Raw genomic sequence first — 16,422 nt, 5'->3', positions numbered from 1 at the left:
TGGGTTAGTGCAATTGGTTTTATGGTGATGCAGTTAAGGGTTGTGTTAGGTTAGTGCTATGGCCATGTGACCTGAACTGAGTACTGATCCCGAAGCAGTAACTGCAATAACTGGAAGGAATGAAAAGGTGTTCATTTGGACCATGTCAAATACTATTTTAAAGCATTCAAGAAGAGATGTTCCCCTGGATGTTCAACTCCGACCATTTATCATAATTCTATAAATGACGGTTATTTGTTTCTTTTTTACATGTTCATTTTTTAATTATTCCTTATATTTTTATGACTGCATGAATTCAGCTGTTGACATACCTCTGGTTCACTTCAGGTTGATACATCTTAATGTATAGTATAAAAAAATCTACACTAAATACACACAAAAAATGTAAAACTATTATCCAGATTTTTTTTTCACTTTATGTAAGTTTTAAATTTTTGTGTATTTACAATATATTACATATTTATTATTATGATGAACATAGGTTAAAAAAAGTATTATCCTGAAAATATTAACATTATGTGAAATTATGTTAAGCTTACTATTTACATGCACAGAAATATTACTCTTTCAACACTGTTAATAAGAATTGTTTTCTGAGTGCCAGCATATTAGAATCATTTCTGAAGGATCATGTGACACTGAAGACTGGAGTAATGATGCTGAAAATTCAGCAGAAATAAATTCTTAGAGACCAATATAATATGCACATTTGTAATACACTTAGCATTGCCATATATATATAGCGGTACGTGTATTCGTTCCGGACCGTTTCGGTACAGGACTTTCGGTCTGGTGCGCGTGTGTACCGAATGACGAATGCAATATTTTGTGTGCGGAACATAGGTACATTTTCGTGTTTCCAAACGAACATATTCCGCCCTGCAGCTGATTTTAAGGCCGGTGACACACTGGCTGCGTGGCTTTTCTGCTGCGTGTCAGTTGTGTGACGCCTGCTTCGCGTTTTCTGTGTGTTTACACACCAGAATCGTGCCTGACACGGAGCTGGCGCACTGCTCCTTTTGTAGGTGACATAGAGGGAGACGGCCGACAGACCTGGATCTTGTCTTCACGACAACAATATCTATTCTTCATGTTGAGCATAAATATAAAGCCTACTGATAAAGGACACTGTCAACAGTATTGACGGCAAAATAGACTATGTTTGACAGGTGCAATATGCCAGTGTGTCACCGGCCTAAGGTTTTCAAAAGGCATCATGCGAGTGTGAACATCACTACAACTAGGAAAAAATGATTGTAATTCAAACGCAGCTCCCGTCGGCATTTAAACAGACCTTTGCTCTTAATTCCAATCGGTCCAATGCAATAACAAAATCTGAGCAGGTCTAAAAACTGAAACTGTTGATGCTGCACTTTATTCTTTTGAAAAGTTATATATATATTTTAAATATGAGCAGGCCTACAAGCTGGGATTGGTAATGCTGCACTGTAATCATAGTTATTTATTCATATTTTCCATTATATTTTATTATATGATATTGGTTTGAGACTGAGAGTATTTTATCTAGTGAAGAACTTTGCAGCAGTATTTTGGCAGACTCCAGCTGCAGTCCACTCTTTGTGAGTCTCCCCCACATTTTTGAACAGGTTTTGTTTCACAATCCTTTCCAGGGTGTAGTTATCCCTATTGCTTGTACACTTTATTTCTACCAAATCATTTCCTTCCCTTCGCCTCTCTGTTAATGTGTTTGGACACAGAGCTCTGTGAACAGCCAGCCTCTTTTGCAATGACCTTTTGTGTCTTGCCCTCCTTGTGCAAGGTGTCAATGGTCGTCTTTTGGACAACTGTCAAGTCAGAGTCTTCCCCATGATTGTGTAGCCTACAGAACTAGACTGAGAGACCATTTAAAGGCTTTGCAGGTGTTTTGAGTTAATTAGCTGATTAGACTGTGGCACCAGGTGTCTTCAATATTGAACCTTTTCACAATATTCTAATTTTCTGAGATACTGAATTTGGGATTTTCCTTAGTTGTCAGTTATAAACATCAAAATTAAAAGAAATAAACAGTTGAAATATATCAGCCTGTGTGTAATAAATGAATATAATATACAAATTTCACTTTTTGAATGGAATTACTGAAATAAATCAACTTTTTGATGATATTCTAATTATATGACCAGCACCTGTATACTGTGTATATGAAATTTTAGTTTTGAACACATCTTTATTACATCCAATAACAGCCGAATACTTCCCCATGGGACTAAACGGCAAAAACAATCTGCACACCTGACAGCACTTACAGTAAAGCTTGGCTGTGGAATATACACTCATCCCTACAGACCCAATAAACATTGTATTGTTACTCTGGTAACAGTTGCTGGGATCTCACCATCACAGCCTGGACAGTGTCAGGCTCTCAAGAGGTTGCTTATACACAAGTGTCAAACGCGCCATCACCAAACCGCCACTTACCAGCAGAGATACTAACGCATGCAGAAATACAAAATCGGACTCACACGCTATATCACAACAGAACGATCTATCACTGCTCCAGTTCAACCCTGAAACGCTGTCAATAAACAACAATGCCAGTAAACGTGCACTCAGGTTTGTCTCATTAATGAGCCACAGAACTATGTAATTTCTGATTCTTGTACTCAATGTTTCTGTTACTAATGGTGACAATGGACAGATTTAGCTAGGAAATGCATTAAATGAACCATTTGTGCAACCAATGTAATCCTGCACAGCGTCATGTTAAATGATTCTCCTATTTAGATGGAACACAATCCTGGTTTTGAATACATTTCATATAAACCATCCACAGTGTATAAATTAGGATGATAATGGGGGGAAACAATGTAATAAAACAGATGATGGAGGTCAACCTACTATTTAATCAACTGATTCAGTAGCAATGTAAAGACTGTTTCCATAATCACCAAAGAAGAAAGTAAACTAATGATTTAAAAAAATCATTATATTTAAGATAAATTGATGTGGAATGAATTTCTCAAACAGGATTAAACTAGAAAAATGGATTGGATGATAAAAAAAATAAATAAATAAAAAGCCTAATGTGTGATTTGTTTGTCTGACAGATGCCCTGGTGCCTTTTTTCCCCGCTTCTATTAATGTTTCTGATTGCGCTATAAATCTATTTCTGTGTACTGCTCTGATTCATTCGGACAGAAGGAGCAGATATTTACATCAGCGGGTTCCCTAAATGGACACAAACACACTTGCTTGCGTACACAACCAAAATATAATAACAACATAAAAAGATTTATTAAAAGGAAAAAGTGTAATGTTCAATCCTACATCAGATATTAACAAACAGCATGAGGGCAGTGGGTTTGTATATAAATGTCTCCGGAAGAGGAAGAGTTTAGACCGTGGTTTGGGATTTGGAAGTGGTGCTTTGAAAGGCATATGTGATGTGGTTACGGGCCTGATTTAGGTAAATATCATCGTAAGACTGAACATCTCCAGAGAAATGCCTCCAGTGCATGAGCTCGGACATGCTGACTCGTTGTGGAAATGATGCCGTGCTGTCAGCATGGCGACCCAGTTGACATGCCCTCCCAGTCTCCTCCTCGATCTCCTTCACAAAACCTGGAAATGTTCATATTCAAATAAATAAAAATGGTTACTTTTTTTGTTTTATTTTGAAAGGAGATCACCAAGAAACATCTGTAAAAAAACAACAACAAATAAACATATACTTGTGTAATATAACTACAATTTAAAATAACTGGTTTCTTTTTTAATATATATTTAAAATGTAATTTCTTCCAGTAATAGCAAAGCTAAATCTTCAGTTGAAAACAGGTGCTTAATGATGCTTAATATTTTTTTGGAGACCGTGATACATTTTCTCAGGATTCTTTGATGAATGGAGAGTTCAAGAGAAACAGCATTTACTTACATGGAAACTTACAGTGCATTCATGCTAACCTTTTTTACATAACATGTGTTTCCTGGGAATCGAACTCACAACCTTTTGCGCTGCTAATGCTAATGCAATGCTCTACAATTGAGCCACAGGAACACTATATGTGTAACATTAATGTAAAAAAAAAAAAAAGTAAAATTATAAATGCCTCCACGCTCACTTTTGATTAATTTAATGCATCTTTGCTGAATAAAAGTGTTAATTAAAAAATGACCCCAAACTTTAGAACAATAGTGAACATAAATATACACATATATATGTATCCTTCTTCCCGTAACTACAAACTTAACGACTGCAATTAATTAATCTGTATTTGACTGACAGCCCTAATACATAACAGTATGAGAATATCATCTAGTTTCTTCTTTATTTTAATGGCATTTAACTTGCTTGTATTTATGTACCTGGTGTATTTCCATCTCCAGTGCACTGGCAGTCTAGCAGGTTGTGTGTGAGGCAGGTGGTATTTGGGTCAAAACTGAAAAGGTCCCGTAGCTCTTCAGCAGAAAAGCTAATATGCTCAGCTTTCTTGGAAAGGTCCACCACTGTCCCAGAAAGGCCCTGTTTACTCACCTGCCTCTGATAAATCTTCTCTTCTATAGAACCTACAAAACACACGTGCGCATTATTGTGGACCTAAACTCATGTGCAAACTCTGTAAACAAATGTTTTTTTTCCAACCAATTCATCAATCTGAAGCTTTCCAAATATAAGAGTGTGTCTCATCATGCGATGTGTGTCATAACATAGAGCCTTTTCGGTGGAAAAGAAAGCCAGTCTGTTTGTGAGGGTTATGATTGATGAAAGGCTGTGTGATGTTTCAGGTCAAGTACTTCTTTTCATTGCACAGTCATAACAAACAGCTAAATTTATCCATCGACAGACAGGCTAATTATACTTATTTTTCGGGGTAATTTACAAATGTTATGGTTACCTGTTGTAAGAAATCTGTAGGTGTGAACTGTTTTCTTCTGTCCATCTCGCCACACTCTTGCCATGGCCTGAAAGATGTATATCAATAACTGTTTAGATAATAGGAGCCTTATAAAACATTTGTTTTCACTCAAAGCCCTCAAAGATCATTTGTCACAGCAGCAAAACAAAATGATGGTGTCACATGAAAGCAGAGCATTTAGACAGATAAATACCGAAGTGGCAAGATTCACAAAAGAAGTTTATTGTTTTTTGTATTTACTGCCATCTAGTGGTCTGCATTTAAGGTGCAACTACGACAAGTAAACACTACCTGCAATGTGTTTCTAACTAATCTCAAAATACACTGAGCTGCATGTTTTTTTTGTAATACTGTATTATACATGTATTATTGTTGCTCTGCAGTGTAACATGGCAAAATGTAACATTGTGGAAGTCCACTGACCTGTATGTCATTGGCAGGGTTCCAGTCTATATCATATAAAACAAGATGGGAGGCACCAATGAGGTTCAGTCCCACCCCTCCAGCCTTGGAGCTGAGTAGCAACAGGAAGTTGGATGAGTGTGGGCTGTTGAAGGAATCAACAATTCGTTGTCGCTGGGCTACAGGGGTCTGTCCATCAAGCCGACACCATTTATAGCCAATATGATCACAGACCTCCTGCAGTAGGTCAAGAGTTTGTGTGTAGTTGGACACCAAAACAACCCTAAAGAGAGACAACACTGGACGTGAGTCTCACACTACATATAAACAGACACTTGGGAAGTACATTGTGCGGATTCTCTTTACAGGATGTGCTGAAAAGCTAGAAGCAGGAAATATGTACGTATAAGATCATTTGTACTGAACATCATCAGACTTCTGAGTGAGTCAATTCTCATTTATTTGTGTGCATTTTGAGGTCACTGAATTTGGGAGGTACAGTCACCACACTACACCGGCAGCGACCGTGCAGCATCGGTACATGCTGGTGAAACAGATGAGCAAATGAGCAGTGTGCATTTGTGTTTGCGCTCTGGGAAGTTCCAAATGATAGTATTTATGAGGTGTTTTTGCAGCGTTTAGTAATGTAGTCATCAATGAGTAATGATTTCATGAAAGCAATGGCCAATCAGAGCTGTTAAAATTATAATCCGTCAATATATGCCCCGCTGTTATTAACACAAACAGTATGTCTATTTTAAAAGCAGAGCATCCATATTTTAATTTATAGGCTGCCTTAAATGTACAGATTTTCTAACCTTTTGGATAATTATATAATGTAAACTGTGTGGTTAATTCATGAGAGTGGTGTATTTAATCTAAACATCTAAATATAAAGAATTCTGTTTATTGCTATCACGCAGTAAAAGAGAGCGTGCGGCACAGCACACATATAATTACGTTGTTTAAGGTTTATAAATCCTGATATGTGCGTGACAAGTTTTATAGATCAGGCCCGTCTGACTGGCACAAATGTATTTTGTGTTACACATGAATAAATAAAACTGATGAAGAACAACTAGACTGGAGATGCCTTAACTTTGCGTTATAAGCTTTTCGCATGCTATATTTTTTTCAACGGCTTCAAAAGTGGTGGGGACAGAATCGACTTTGGCATAAAGTGGTGGGGACTTGTCCTACCCCCAAATTAAGCATATGGTTCCAATAATTCCTTGATGTTTAAACCTTTAAAATGAGATGATGTCTGTAAAGCAGTGGTGTATGTAGCACCTGTCTGTGCGATTGACGTTCTGTATTGCTGACAGCAGGTCTGTTAGCACTAGAAGTTTTCCAGAGTCTGCAGTGTTGAAGGCACCTGTAGAGTACCCCTCCGGAAAGAGTTCCATTATTCCATCCTCATACATCTCATCCGACTTCTTATAAAGCAAATACCACAAAGAAGAATTAGGAATCATCCATAATAAGACAAAGAACATGGCAGGGCAAAATACCAGCATCTATTGTACCTGTAAAGTCTTGTAGAGCAGCGCAGGGTGGTTGCAGAGTTTCTTGAGGGCAGTGATGCATGCGAGGTGTGGGCTGTGTGTGTAAGTGTGTGTGCTGGCACCAGATAGGCAGGCTCTGATTGGCCGTGTGGCCAGGAGGACTCCGTACAAACGTAGCTGCAGTTCAGTGGGTTTGCAGAATACGGTCCACTCTATCCGCTCGGATAAATACTGATTAATGATCTCCTGAGTGCGCCTTAATGTAAACACACCTGTTAGACGAAACAGCTCAGCGGCACGCTCCTCTCCAATGGACCGCTCTTCCTGAAACACACAGTTGGGATCATTGCCACTCCAGCTGATGGAGATTTTCTATTAAAATTGGATGATCAGTTTTGGAGATTTAATTGCAACTGCTAATTTCCTTTATTTTTACATTTGCATGTCATTTGACATCACCTAATGCTCAAAAACAATAATAATTTTTTTAACTGCATATGTAAAAAAAGTCAAATGTAATATTAATCAAATATTTAAAATGAATATCTATTTTCATACTGAACATTATGATGTTCTGATGCCTAAATTCACTTACACAATTTAAAATGACTGTCTATGTATTTGTATAATATTTTAAATGTATTTATTTTATATGCATTTTATTTTAAGAAATATATTATTTAAAATATATTTATATACATATTATACAGTGGAGACCAACATTAGAGAACAACCTACAATTTCCTAAATTTCAAGGTCACTGCAAGAGAAGATGCTTCTCAATATTGGTTCAACACTGCAGTTGGAATTGCTTGCCAGTTCAGTGCTGAGCGTGTAAGGATCTTTCTCTGCATGTTTAAGAGAAGTCGGACTAAAAGTGCACTCTGCAGTGATGAAGCCTCTCATTAGCGGAAATAATCAAAAGGCTCAACTTGGCTGAGGATCATGTTGTGTGGAGAAAAGAGAGCTGGTCCAAAGAAAAAAAGATATACCGTATTTTCCAGGCTATAAGTCACACTTCTTTTCATAGTTTGGCTGGTCCTGCGACTTATAGTCAGGTGTGACTTATTTTTCAAAATTAATTTGACATGAACTAAGAGAAATGAACCAAGAGAAAACATTACCGTCTACAGCTGCGAGAGGGCGCTCTATGCTGCTCAGTGCTCCTGTAGTCTTCAACTGAAAAGATAGAGCGCCCTCTCGCGGCTGGAGACGGTAATGTTTTCTCTTGGTTCTAAATAAATGTGACTTATAGTCCAGTGCGACTTATATATGTTTTTTTTCCTCGTCATGACGTATTTTTGGACTGATGCGAGTTATACTAAGGTGCGACTTATATTCCGGAAAATACGGTATATATATTGTGTATGTCTTATTACCTCAGTGCAGGTAGGCTGGCGAGATCTGAGAATGGGCTCTTCATAAATCTTCCTGTAGGCTGAAGATGTTCCCAGAATTCCTGGATTTACAAACTCAACGATGGAATAAAATTCCTGCAGGTCATTCTGCACTGGAGTACCTGTTAAAGAAATAATTACACACACACACGCACACACACACATATATATATATATATATATTTTTTTTACAATTGCATAATGTTATACTACTTCACTTGTTTACAAAAGTGTTTTTTTGTTTGAAATAGGAAACCTGTTAATATAAGACGGCGTTCACATGAGAGGGCTGTGACTGCACTGCTCGTTTTGATGTTGCTGTTTTTAAGACGATGACCCTCATCACAGATGAGCACTCCGAAATCCAGCTCTTTCAGTTGGTCCACAGAGCGCAACAGCATCTCGTAACTGATCACCATGACAGAGCAAAGAGGAGAAGACACAAAGTCCTCCACACGGTGATCCTACAGAGGCAACACAGACATTTAACATTGTCTTAGTCATCAATCCATCTATTATCTGACACAAACTCACCTGGTCCACAGTGTAAACACTGATCCTCTCCCTGCCCAGCCACTTGTTGAACTCAGCAGCCCAATTCTTGACCAAACTTCCCGGGCAAACCACAAGTGCCCTCTTCAGTACAGGCCGTCCACCATAGGGGCCCTGCCTCAGTAGTGTCCAAAGAATGCAAACACACTGTAGCGTCTTTCCCAGTCCCATCTCATCTGCCAGAATAGCCCCACAGCGGCCAGGAAGTCTGCAGCACACACACATACATGGGCATAAACAGAAGTGCATATGTAAGACCATTAGATTAACAGATGAACTCTTTTTTTTTTTACCTCATTCCCATTAAGCATTCGTAAAGGAAGATCACACCCTCTCTCTGATGTGGCCGAAGATGATTGGTCAAGTGGGGGTCAATAACCACATCCACCAGTGGAGAACCAGATTTATTATTCAGCCACTGGTGATCGGTTGTTGGACGCGGCATCACAAGGGCACCTTGGGACAAATAGAAAATAAGCAGTATGGATATGGATAGCTTGGATGAAAATGTAATAATTAAAATGTATTTTTTAAATCACCTTTTTGTCTTCATTTTATTAAATTATTGTGATTTATTTATTTTTGGAAGGATAAATACGACGTATCAATAACTATAAGGACATAAAAAGACATGGATAATTCTTTAAAAAATTTAAGAAGCTGAGCATGTGTTGTACCTGGTGCGTTCGGGTCATGTCTGGGTTTACAGATGGGTTTCTCAGGTTCAGAATCTGTAAGTGCACCTCCCTTGAGTGCTGGTCTGGTAAAGGATTTGGACACCGGTCGATATACAGGAGCCTTCAAGACCGTTTCTGCAGGAGTCTCAACCGGAGCATCTTGAAAACAACGGCCTTTGGCGTAGTCCTCTTTGGATATGACCCCCATGACCTCAATTTGCTTTCCTCCTACCATAAGAGTCTGTCCCTCACACAAGCTCTCCAGCTCAGATGCCTTGTAGCCCGAACCTACCAGAAAAAAAACCTGATTAAAACACACATCTACACAGACTCAAACACACTACCTCAGAAGTGAAGCAAAGGGAGAACTGTGCATTTCAAATAGGGATGCAGCAATATAAAAATTATTGATATTTAATTATCTGTATAATATGGCTGATATCATGGCCTATATATATATATATATATATATATATATATATATATATATATATATATATGAATCAATAAAATTTTGTATAAAATTAAATAAATAAAAATAAAATCAATATTTTTAATGTTTTCAAAGTGAATTTAGGTATCAAAAATGTATAATGTACAGTAAGAAATTTGGTATTCAGAGATTTACTAACAATTACATTTAACGGTGTTATTTTAAATGAGTGTTTTTAAAAGTTAACTTAAGGAATTAGATGACAAGGGAAAAGAATTGGGGGAATGAGCAAAGCTTGCACAGATAAAATATAAACATAAAAAAAAAACTCTCATATCAGCTGAAAAACAATATATTGTACATCCCTAACTTACTCATGAATACGCATTTGATACTAATAAGTATTGCTAAAATGTGCTTTGTTAGGCAAACCTCGTCCAATGTCCCGCCCCTCCATATCTTTAAGGACAACAGTCCGCCCCCTGGCAACCAACACAGCGTCGCCTTCCCAGCGCTTATGCTTCCGTGATGACGCCTTGCACCACATGACACTATAGTAGCATGCTTTAAAATAAACAAATAAAGGATCAGCAGTGATACACAACATAGCAAAAGCCTAAATCATAGACAGTGTTTAACTGATTACATAGTCTCAATGAATTGTGCCTTATACAGCCACTAGTCATATACATATACATATTTTGTGCTTTGAGCTTCTGTTCTGTCAGACAAACTACATAATTAGATGTCAGGTGACAAATAGTGGCATAAAAACCATGGAATTTTGGAATGTTTAAAGTATTTATTATGAACTATTAACAACAACGATCCAATCAATTCCCAATGGACAAAATCAAGTCCTGCAATATATGTAGGCTCATCTGAGAAGCTGTTTTATTTTTACATGTCACAATAAGGGGGAAAAACAAGCAATTTCCATTTTATTCTGACTTGAAATAAATGCATAACACTGTAGATAAACACCCAAATGAAGTCCTCAAAAAAGCTTGACAGAGAAGGTTCACATTCATTGCTGTTGCTACGTAACGCTGACTGTGTGACAAAAAAAGAATAAAAGGACAGGCTCAAAACAGAGATTAAAGCAATTATGAATTTATTAGTGAATACATACAAAATAAAATCATATTTTCTTCTTTAACCAGACATATGAAAAATGTTAATTCCTGCTACAAACATCAGGAACAAATTTTTTTGATTACAAATGTTGATCGAATACAAAAACAAGAAATAAATATACAAACAAGTCTGTTAATTTTTACATGACAGAGTTCCCTCGTGATAGACTTTCAGACGTAACACCATACGTGTCACATTAATGCTAGTCCTTGGCGTAGCCTGGCCGCCCTCAGTTTCTCTACTTTGACCCTTGACCGGAGTAGCTCCTCCTCCAGCTGTTGCTTTCTCTTAAGCCCCTCCCTCTTCTCCTCTAGATATAATCCAAGCTTTCGGTGATTGGCCAGAAGCAGCTCATGCTCCTCTCGCATCATCTGCAGAGCTTCTGCCTCAAAAACGGGATTCCTGAACATTGCCCTCCCCCTCTGATACGCGCTCCTCCTGGGGCCGTGTCCCGACGGCGAGGGTGGCAGGTGTACGGAAGAGGGGCATGGAGACAGAGAGGCCGCATACACATGGGAGGCTAATTCCTCCTCCTCATCTTCCTCCTCTTCCACTACTTCATTTTCCCTCTCGTTCGGTCCGTGGTGGGCCTGGCTGCTCGGGGTGGCGATGGTGACAGGTGAACTGTGAGATGCGATCAGGCGAATATCAGGAGGTGGTTTCACATCCTCCTCAGTCCCCACCCTCACAGCCGCAACCGTCAGATAGTCCGACAATGCTGGGAGGGACAAACTGCTGCCTGGCTGCTCTACAGGAGAATTCCTCTTGAACTGAAGCCTAGCACAGACACATACAGAAAACAAATCATAACACTGAATTTTGAGCATGATTAATAAAAAACAAAAGCTCTGAATGCTCAGTTGTATGTCTCAGGATTTATTCTCAGTTACGAACTAATTAAAATGCTGAATCTGATTCAACTAGCTAATTCAAGCGAATCAAATCAAGTTCATCCACAGCTCTCGACTGGATTTGTGGTGATAACTGATGAAAAGAAAGACCTGTTGTTTTGACAACACAACCGAAAAGCCTAAGACATGGAGGATGCTGGTGGAAAGTAACTCCTCTGGCACATGGTGGCAAACCTGGCATTAAAGCAGCATCGGAAATACGGTTAATATCATCCAAATCCTCTCAGTGCAGCTTACCTCTGGCACAGGACAGAGTGAAACGACAGTGAGTGTGTGACTGCAATGTGTGCTTTGACTGCCCATGACATATTAAAACTAGTGGAGGAAATGTTAACATGTCAGTTTGGCTGAACTCTAATTGACTGAGTGTGACAGTTAACACAGCAGCCGAAAGAAGATGCATGTAAAGAAGCCAATAACATCTTTTGAGAGTAGCCAATTAGGCCTCCTGAGAGGACGTGTTTATGTATTAACTCGTTATTGTTTTAATTTTTCCATTGAGTGATAGATGTGTTTTGATTTATGGATGCACCTAATAATGTGCCAGTGGTTTTTTTTTTGTGTGTGTCATGTAAGTATCTGTGTGCTCAATCTCACCTGTGGAGTGCGTTCGGCTCTTTGTCCCCCACGTGAAACAGTTGAGGTATCATTTCCATGATGCGCTTGGTTGGCTCCGAGATGCTGCTCCGGTACTCGGGTTGAGCGTGGCTTCGCTGAAGAACTTCCTGCTTGGCACTTTCTTTAAGTCGCTTATAGAGGGTCCGGAGGCCCTGAGCTGTTCTAGGGGGCCTCTCGCCTCCGAAACTATTATAGCTTTCTGCTATGCTGTCCCAGCACCGGTTCTTATCCACGATCACGGCGTGCTTGTTGGTGTGCTCCTCCAGAATGCGTATGTGAGGCTGGACCAGCCGCAGAAGATCCAGTTTCTCAGATAGGGTGAAGTTGGAGGAGCGGGCTTTGCCGACCATGCTGTTTGACATGAATAAGGTAGACATCCTGCCTTTAGGCTCGTCTCAGTGCTCTAGGTTTGATCTCCTTCTCCTCTGTTCCCTGTGCTGTGTATCTGTCTCTCTCTATTCACTTGTGCGAGCAGGCTGCTTCACTGCTCGTCTTGGTTAAGCAACACACACATGCACTAACTGGCTCTCAAGCACACAGACATAGAAAAAAAGAATCAGGCTTAACTAGGCCAGCCTCGATTAGGCCCACGCCTACCCGGGGAGGGCTTTGTTGGAATTCCTTTTAGCTTAAGCTGACGCAGGTTCAGTAAAGCTGCTTAAGCCTAGCCTGACCTACATAACAAACCCGACTTCATTAGACTACAAACACAGCGGCGCTCTTTATCCCGCTGCAAACAGCGACATGTATTGAATTTTGAGCGGGAAACGACTGAAAGCGTGTTTTTGATAGTGTTTTTCTATTCAAGTCCGTGTTTTGACAGCTGGGAGCGTGTCCGCGCGAGTGTTGAACTCCCAGAGGAAACATTAAACTGACGCGCCAGAACAACTCCAGCATTATGTGTGTGCGTTCAGACAGTGTGAGAGAGAACTACTTCACGGACACTAGCTGCTATACATTTCCCAGTCTGACTGACAAATGCACCACAGCTCATGCTCACATTATGCAGTACACCGCTGTCTTGAATCTGTGCGCGCCACGGACACGCTCACGCACACAGCGCCTGTCAATCAAGCGGTCCGTGAGCTCGGATTGGTTAGTTACACTCAAATCCGAAGTTAAAGAAGGGAAACAGAGATGCGTTTATTCAGTCGGACTAATCTCTTAACATTTTGCAGTTTTTCTCTAAAAGCTTTACTCAAACATTTAAAACTAAGTGACCAAGCTCATTTACTATTTTTTAGCTTAATTTTTTACAGTTAATCCTAGCAATTTGTGCGACATTATAAAGTATCAAGGTGATACGTTTCGCAAGACCATAGAAAACAGACGCATCATTCAAATAACAAAACATTTTTTTTTTTATTTAACTAAAAATCCGAGACAATTATCTCTGGATTAAGTTAAATATGTCACTTTATTACACGGCTCTCTGAGATACTTAATGTCTGAATGGCCCATCACGAAATTCATGGCAACACTACATATTATACCTCTAATCAAAATAAATGTTTCTTACATGGCTGTGCTTTTGTTCTCTTTTTGTCTTTTTATCAAAAGCATGAATAGTAAGGTTAAATAGTAACCTAATTAAAACATAAAACAGTATTTCATTTCCATGTACAGTATTTATTTATTCGGGAGGTAGCGGTGTAATACAAGTCTGGGGTTTGTTTTGCGATAACGTTCATCAGATCAGTTATGATCTTTGGATTATGGTTAAATTACAGGAGCCATTTAGAGACAGGTTATAAATCCTACAGTTAAACTACCAGTTTCCAAATACATGTAGTCATTTAGCAGACGCTTTTATCAAAAGCAACTTACAAATGAGGACAATGGAAGCAATCAATATCAGCAAAAGTGCAATGATATACAAGTGCTATAACAAATCTCAGTTATCTTAATGCAGTATACGTAGCAATAGTTTTTTAAATAATATAATAAATAAAAAGAAAACAGATAAAATAGAAAGATAATAGAGCAAGCTAGTGTTAGAGTTCTTTGCAAGGATAAAAGGAGATAATAAATTAAAAACAGACCATTTAAGGCGAGTTGTAACTACAGAACACCTTTGCAGCAATGTGTTTATATCGTTGAGGGGCACAGGTTTATATAAAATAAAAATATACATATTAAAAATCGGTTTAAAATCGGATTAAAAAAAAAAAGTCCTCCCTCAAGTCCAAGTTTAAAGTATGTTTACAAGTACCGCATTACTAAGATATTAAAATTTTGTTACCAAAGGAGAAGCATTTTATTTATACACTAACCAGACTGAAAAATCTGTTTGACATTTATTGAACGAGAGATAAAAACAAGTGATATTTCAATCATAACACACACAAAATATGAAAGTGCTGCATCTTACCATTAGCTGTGCAGCTGGCATGTGTATTTGGCTGTGATGAGCAGGTTTTTGAGTCTGTTTCTGCTGGTTGTTCAGGTTCTGGAAAGTCAGGTCCTGGAGACCTGAAGCTGTTTTCCTTACATTCACCATGAGGAACAGCACTCAGGACCCGGACTAAAGCTTTACTGCCAACTGGAGCATTAGACACAGCTGGAGCATCTGCACTACTCAAATACCTCTGGACCTTACGTCAGACAAAAACAAAGAATAACTGCCTTATTATCATGATACTGGTGAAGACACGCGTTCTAACACACTGAAAAGATAATACGAACATTAAGATATTATTATTCACATATAAATTATGTACATAGCCACAAACATCATATAACATTTGTCATCATGACCACTTTGCAATCATTCTCTTGTTTCTGACCTTATTGAGCAAAACATTCCCCAAAGCAGGTGTGGTAGGTGCTGCTGACGGTACTGATGGCTCTGGTTGGGGAACAGATAAAGGTGGTCCATCAGTCCTCGCTGGCCCTGGGGGCATAAACCTGGGTTTCTTAGCAGCATTTCCACGGAGCTGACTCGGAGCTCCAGATCGGCGCATCCTCTCAATAAAGACTCAAGCTAAGTACAAAAAAAAGTAAGACAACCATGAAACCTCAAAGGTCAGATTAAAGGGATAAGTTGCTTTCTGAAGTATAAAACTAAAGAAGAAATTTTATCAAAAGAAAAAAGAAATTCAGATTGCATTTATTGCCCCAGCAGTTTGTTGTAAATGTTGTAAACTTTCAAATCTCAACATAACCGATAGAACACCAGACATTTAGATTTCAACTTATTTATTTAATATGTGCATTTAAACGTTACACGCTTTTAGAGTCCTAACTATACATTATAAATAAACAAAAAGTTGATATTAAATTTTTTATAAAATACCACGGGTCACAACTAAACTCATCTACTCTTTGTTGTCATATGAACAACTGATTGAAGTCTCATCAGCCTTAATACATGAACGGTTGTTAATAAATAAATAACGGTAATAAATTGCGGTTCGTTGGTGACTGTTATCGATTCACCAAAAAGAACCGACTCTGAGTCATTTGTACAGGAATCGGACTAGACTGAATCGGCTGTATATTCATTAATTCGTTCAAAATAACCTGTTCATACGAGTTTGGGAAGACGGGAATGGGTTAAACAATGACATAAACTTCATTTTGGCTAAACTATACCTTTACGCTAATGACATATAACAAGCAACTCTCGCTGTCTGTAGCTAAATTTAGCTAAACCGGGGTAAACAAAGTAAGCTTCGTTGGCTGCTTCTAATTCTTCAGAACTTTCCAGATGTACTTGGATCTAAAACACCATAAGAAGACAGATAGCTCGTTAAACGCTTACCTTTTAATATGTTTTCTTCCGAGTACTTCAAACACTTTTCCTATTTTCAAAAACTCCCTCGGAAAAACACAATTCTTGAGTCTCCCGCGGAAGTGACGTATATTCACCGCGATTGATCGAAGAGCTACGTCACGCAAAGGGGGTGGGGCGAAA

General features: G+C 38.7%; 2 protein-coding genes across 2 annotated transcripts; both read right to left on the bottom strand.

The window, feature by feature from the left end:
* Positions 1-2,185: 2,185 nt before the first annotated feature.
* On the bottom strand, positions 2,186-16,408 carry LOC113059833 (DNA repair and recombination protein RAD54B-like). The gene is made up of 15 exons (XM_026228457.1): positions 16,270-16,408; positions 15,293-15,489; positions 14,878-15,100; positions 10,273-10,404; positions 9,408-9,695; positions 9,024-9,186; positions 8,713-8,938; positions 8,435-8,642; positions 8,161-8,300; positions 6,803-7,105; positions 6,567-6,712; positions 5,298-5,559; positions 4,854-4,920; positions 4,324-4,524; positions 2,186-3,579 (listed from the first exon to the last, which is right to left on the bottom strand). Exons 2-15 carry the CDS (start codon positions 15,467-15,469, stop codon positions 3,353-3,355), a joined length of 2,763 nt encoding a protein of 920 aa, XP_026084242.1. The 5' UTR covers positions 15,470-15,489; positions 16,270-16,408; the 3' UTR covers positions 2,186-3,352.
* Positions 10,580-14,856, bottom strand: LOC113059834 (fibrinogen silencer-binding protein). The gene is made up of 2 exons (XM_026228458.1): positions 12,486-14,856; positions 10,580-11,754 (listed from the first exon to the last, which is right to left on the bottom strand). The coding sequence occupies exons 1-2, from the start codon at positions 12,881-12,883 to the stop codon at positions 11,169-11,171; spliced, it is 984 nt and encodes a 327-aa protein (XP_026084243.1). The 5' UTR covers positions 12,884-14,856; the 3' UTR covers positions 10,580-11,168.
* Positions 16,409-16,422: the final 14 nt, after the last annotated feature.

Source organism: Carassius auratus, chromosome 41 (assembly GCF_003368295.1).
Source record: "Carassius auratus strain Wakin chromosome 41, ASM336829v1, whole genome shotgun sequence".
Classification (NCBI taxonomy): domain Eukaryota; kingdom Metazoa; phylum Chordata; class Actinopteri; order Cypriniformes; family Cyprinidae; genus Carassius; species Carassius auratus.
This window is presented reverse-complemented; position numbering and strand designations above follow the sequence as displayed.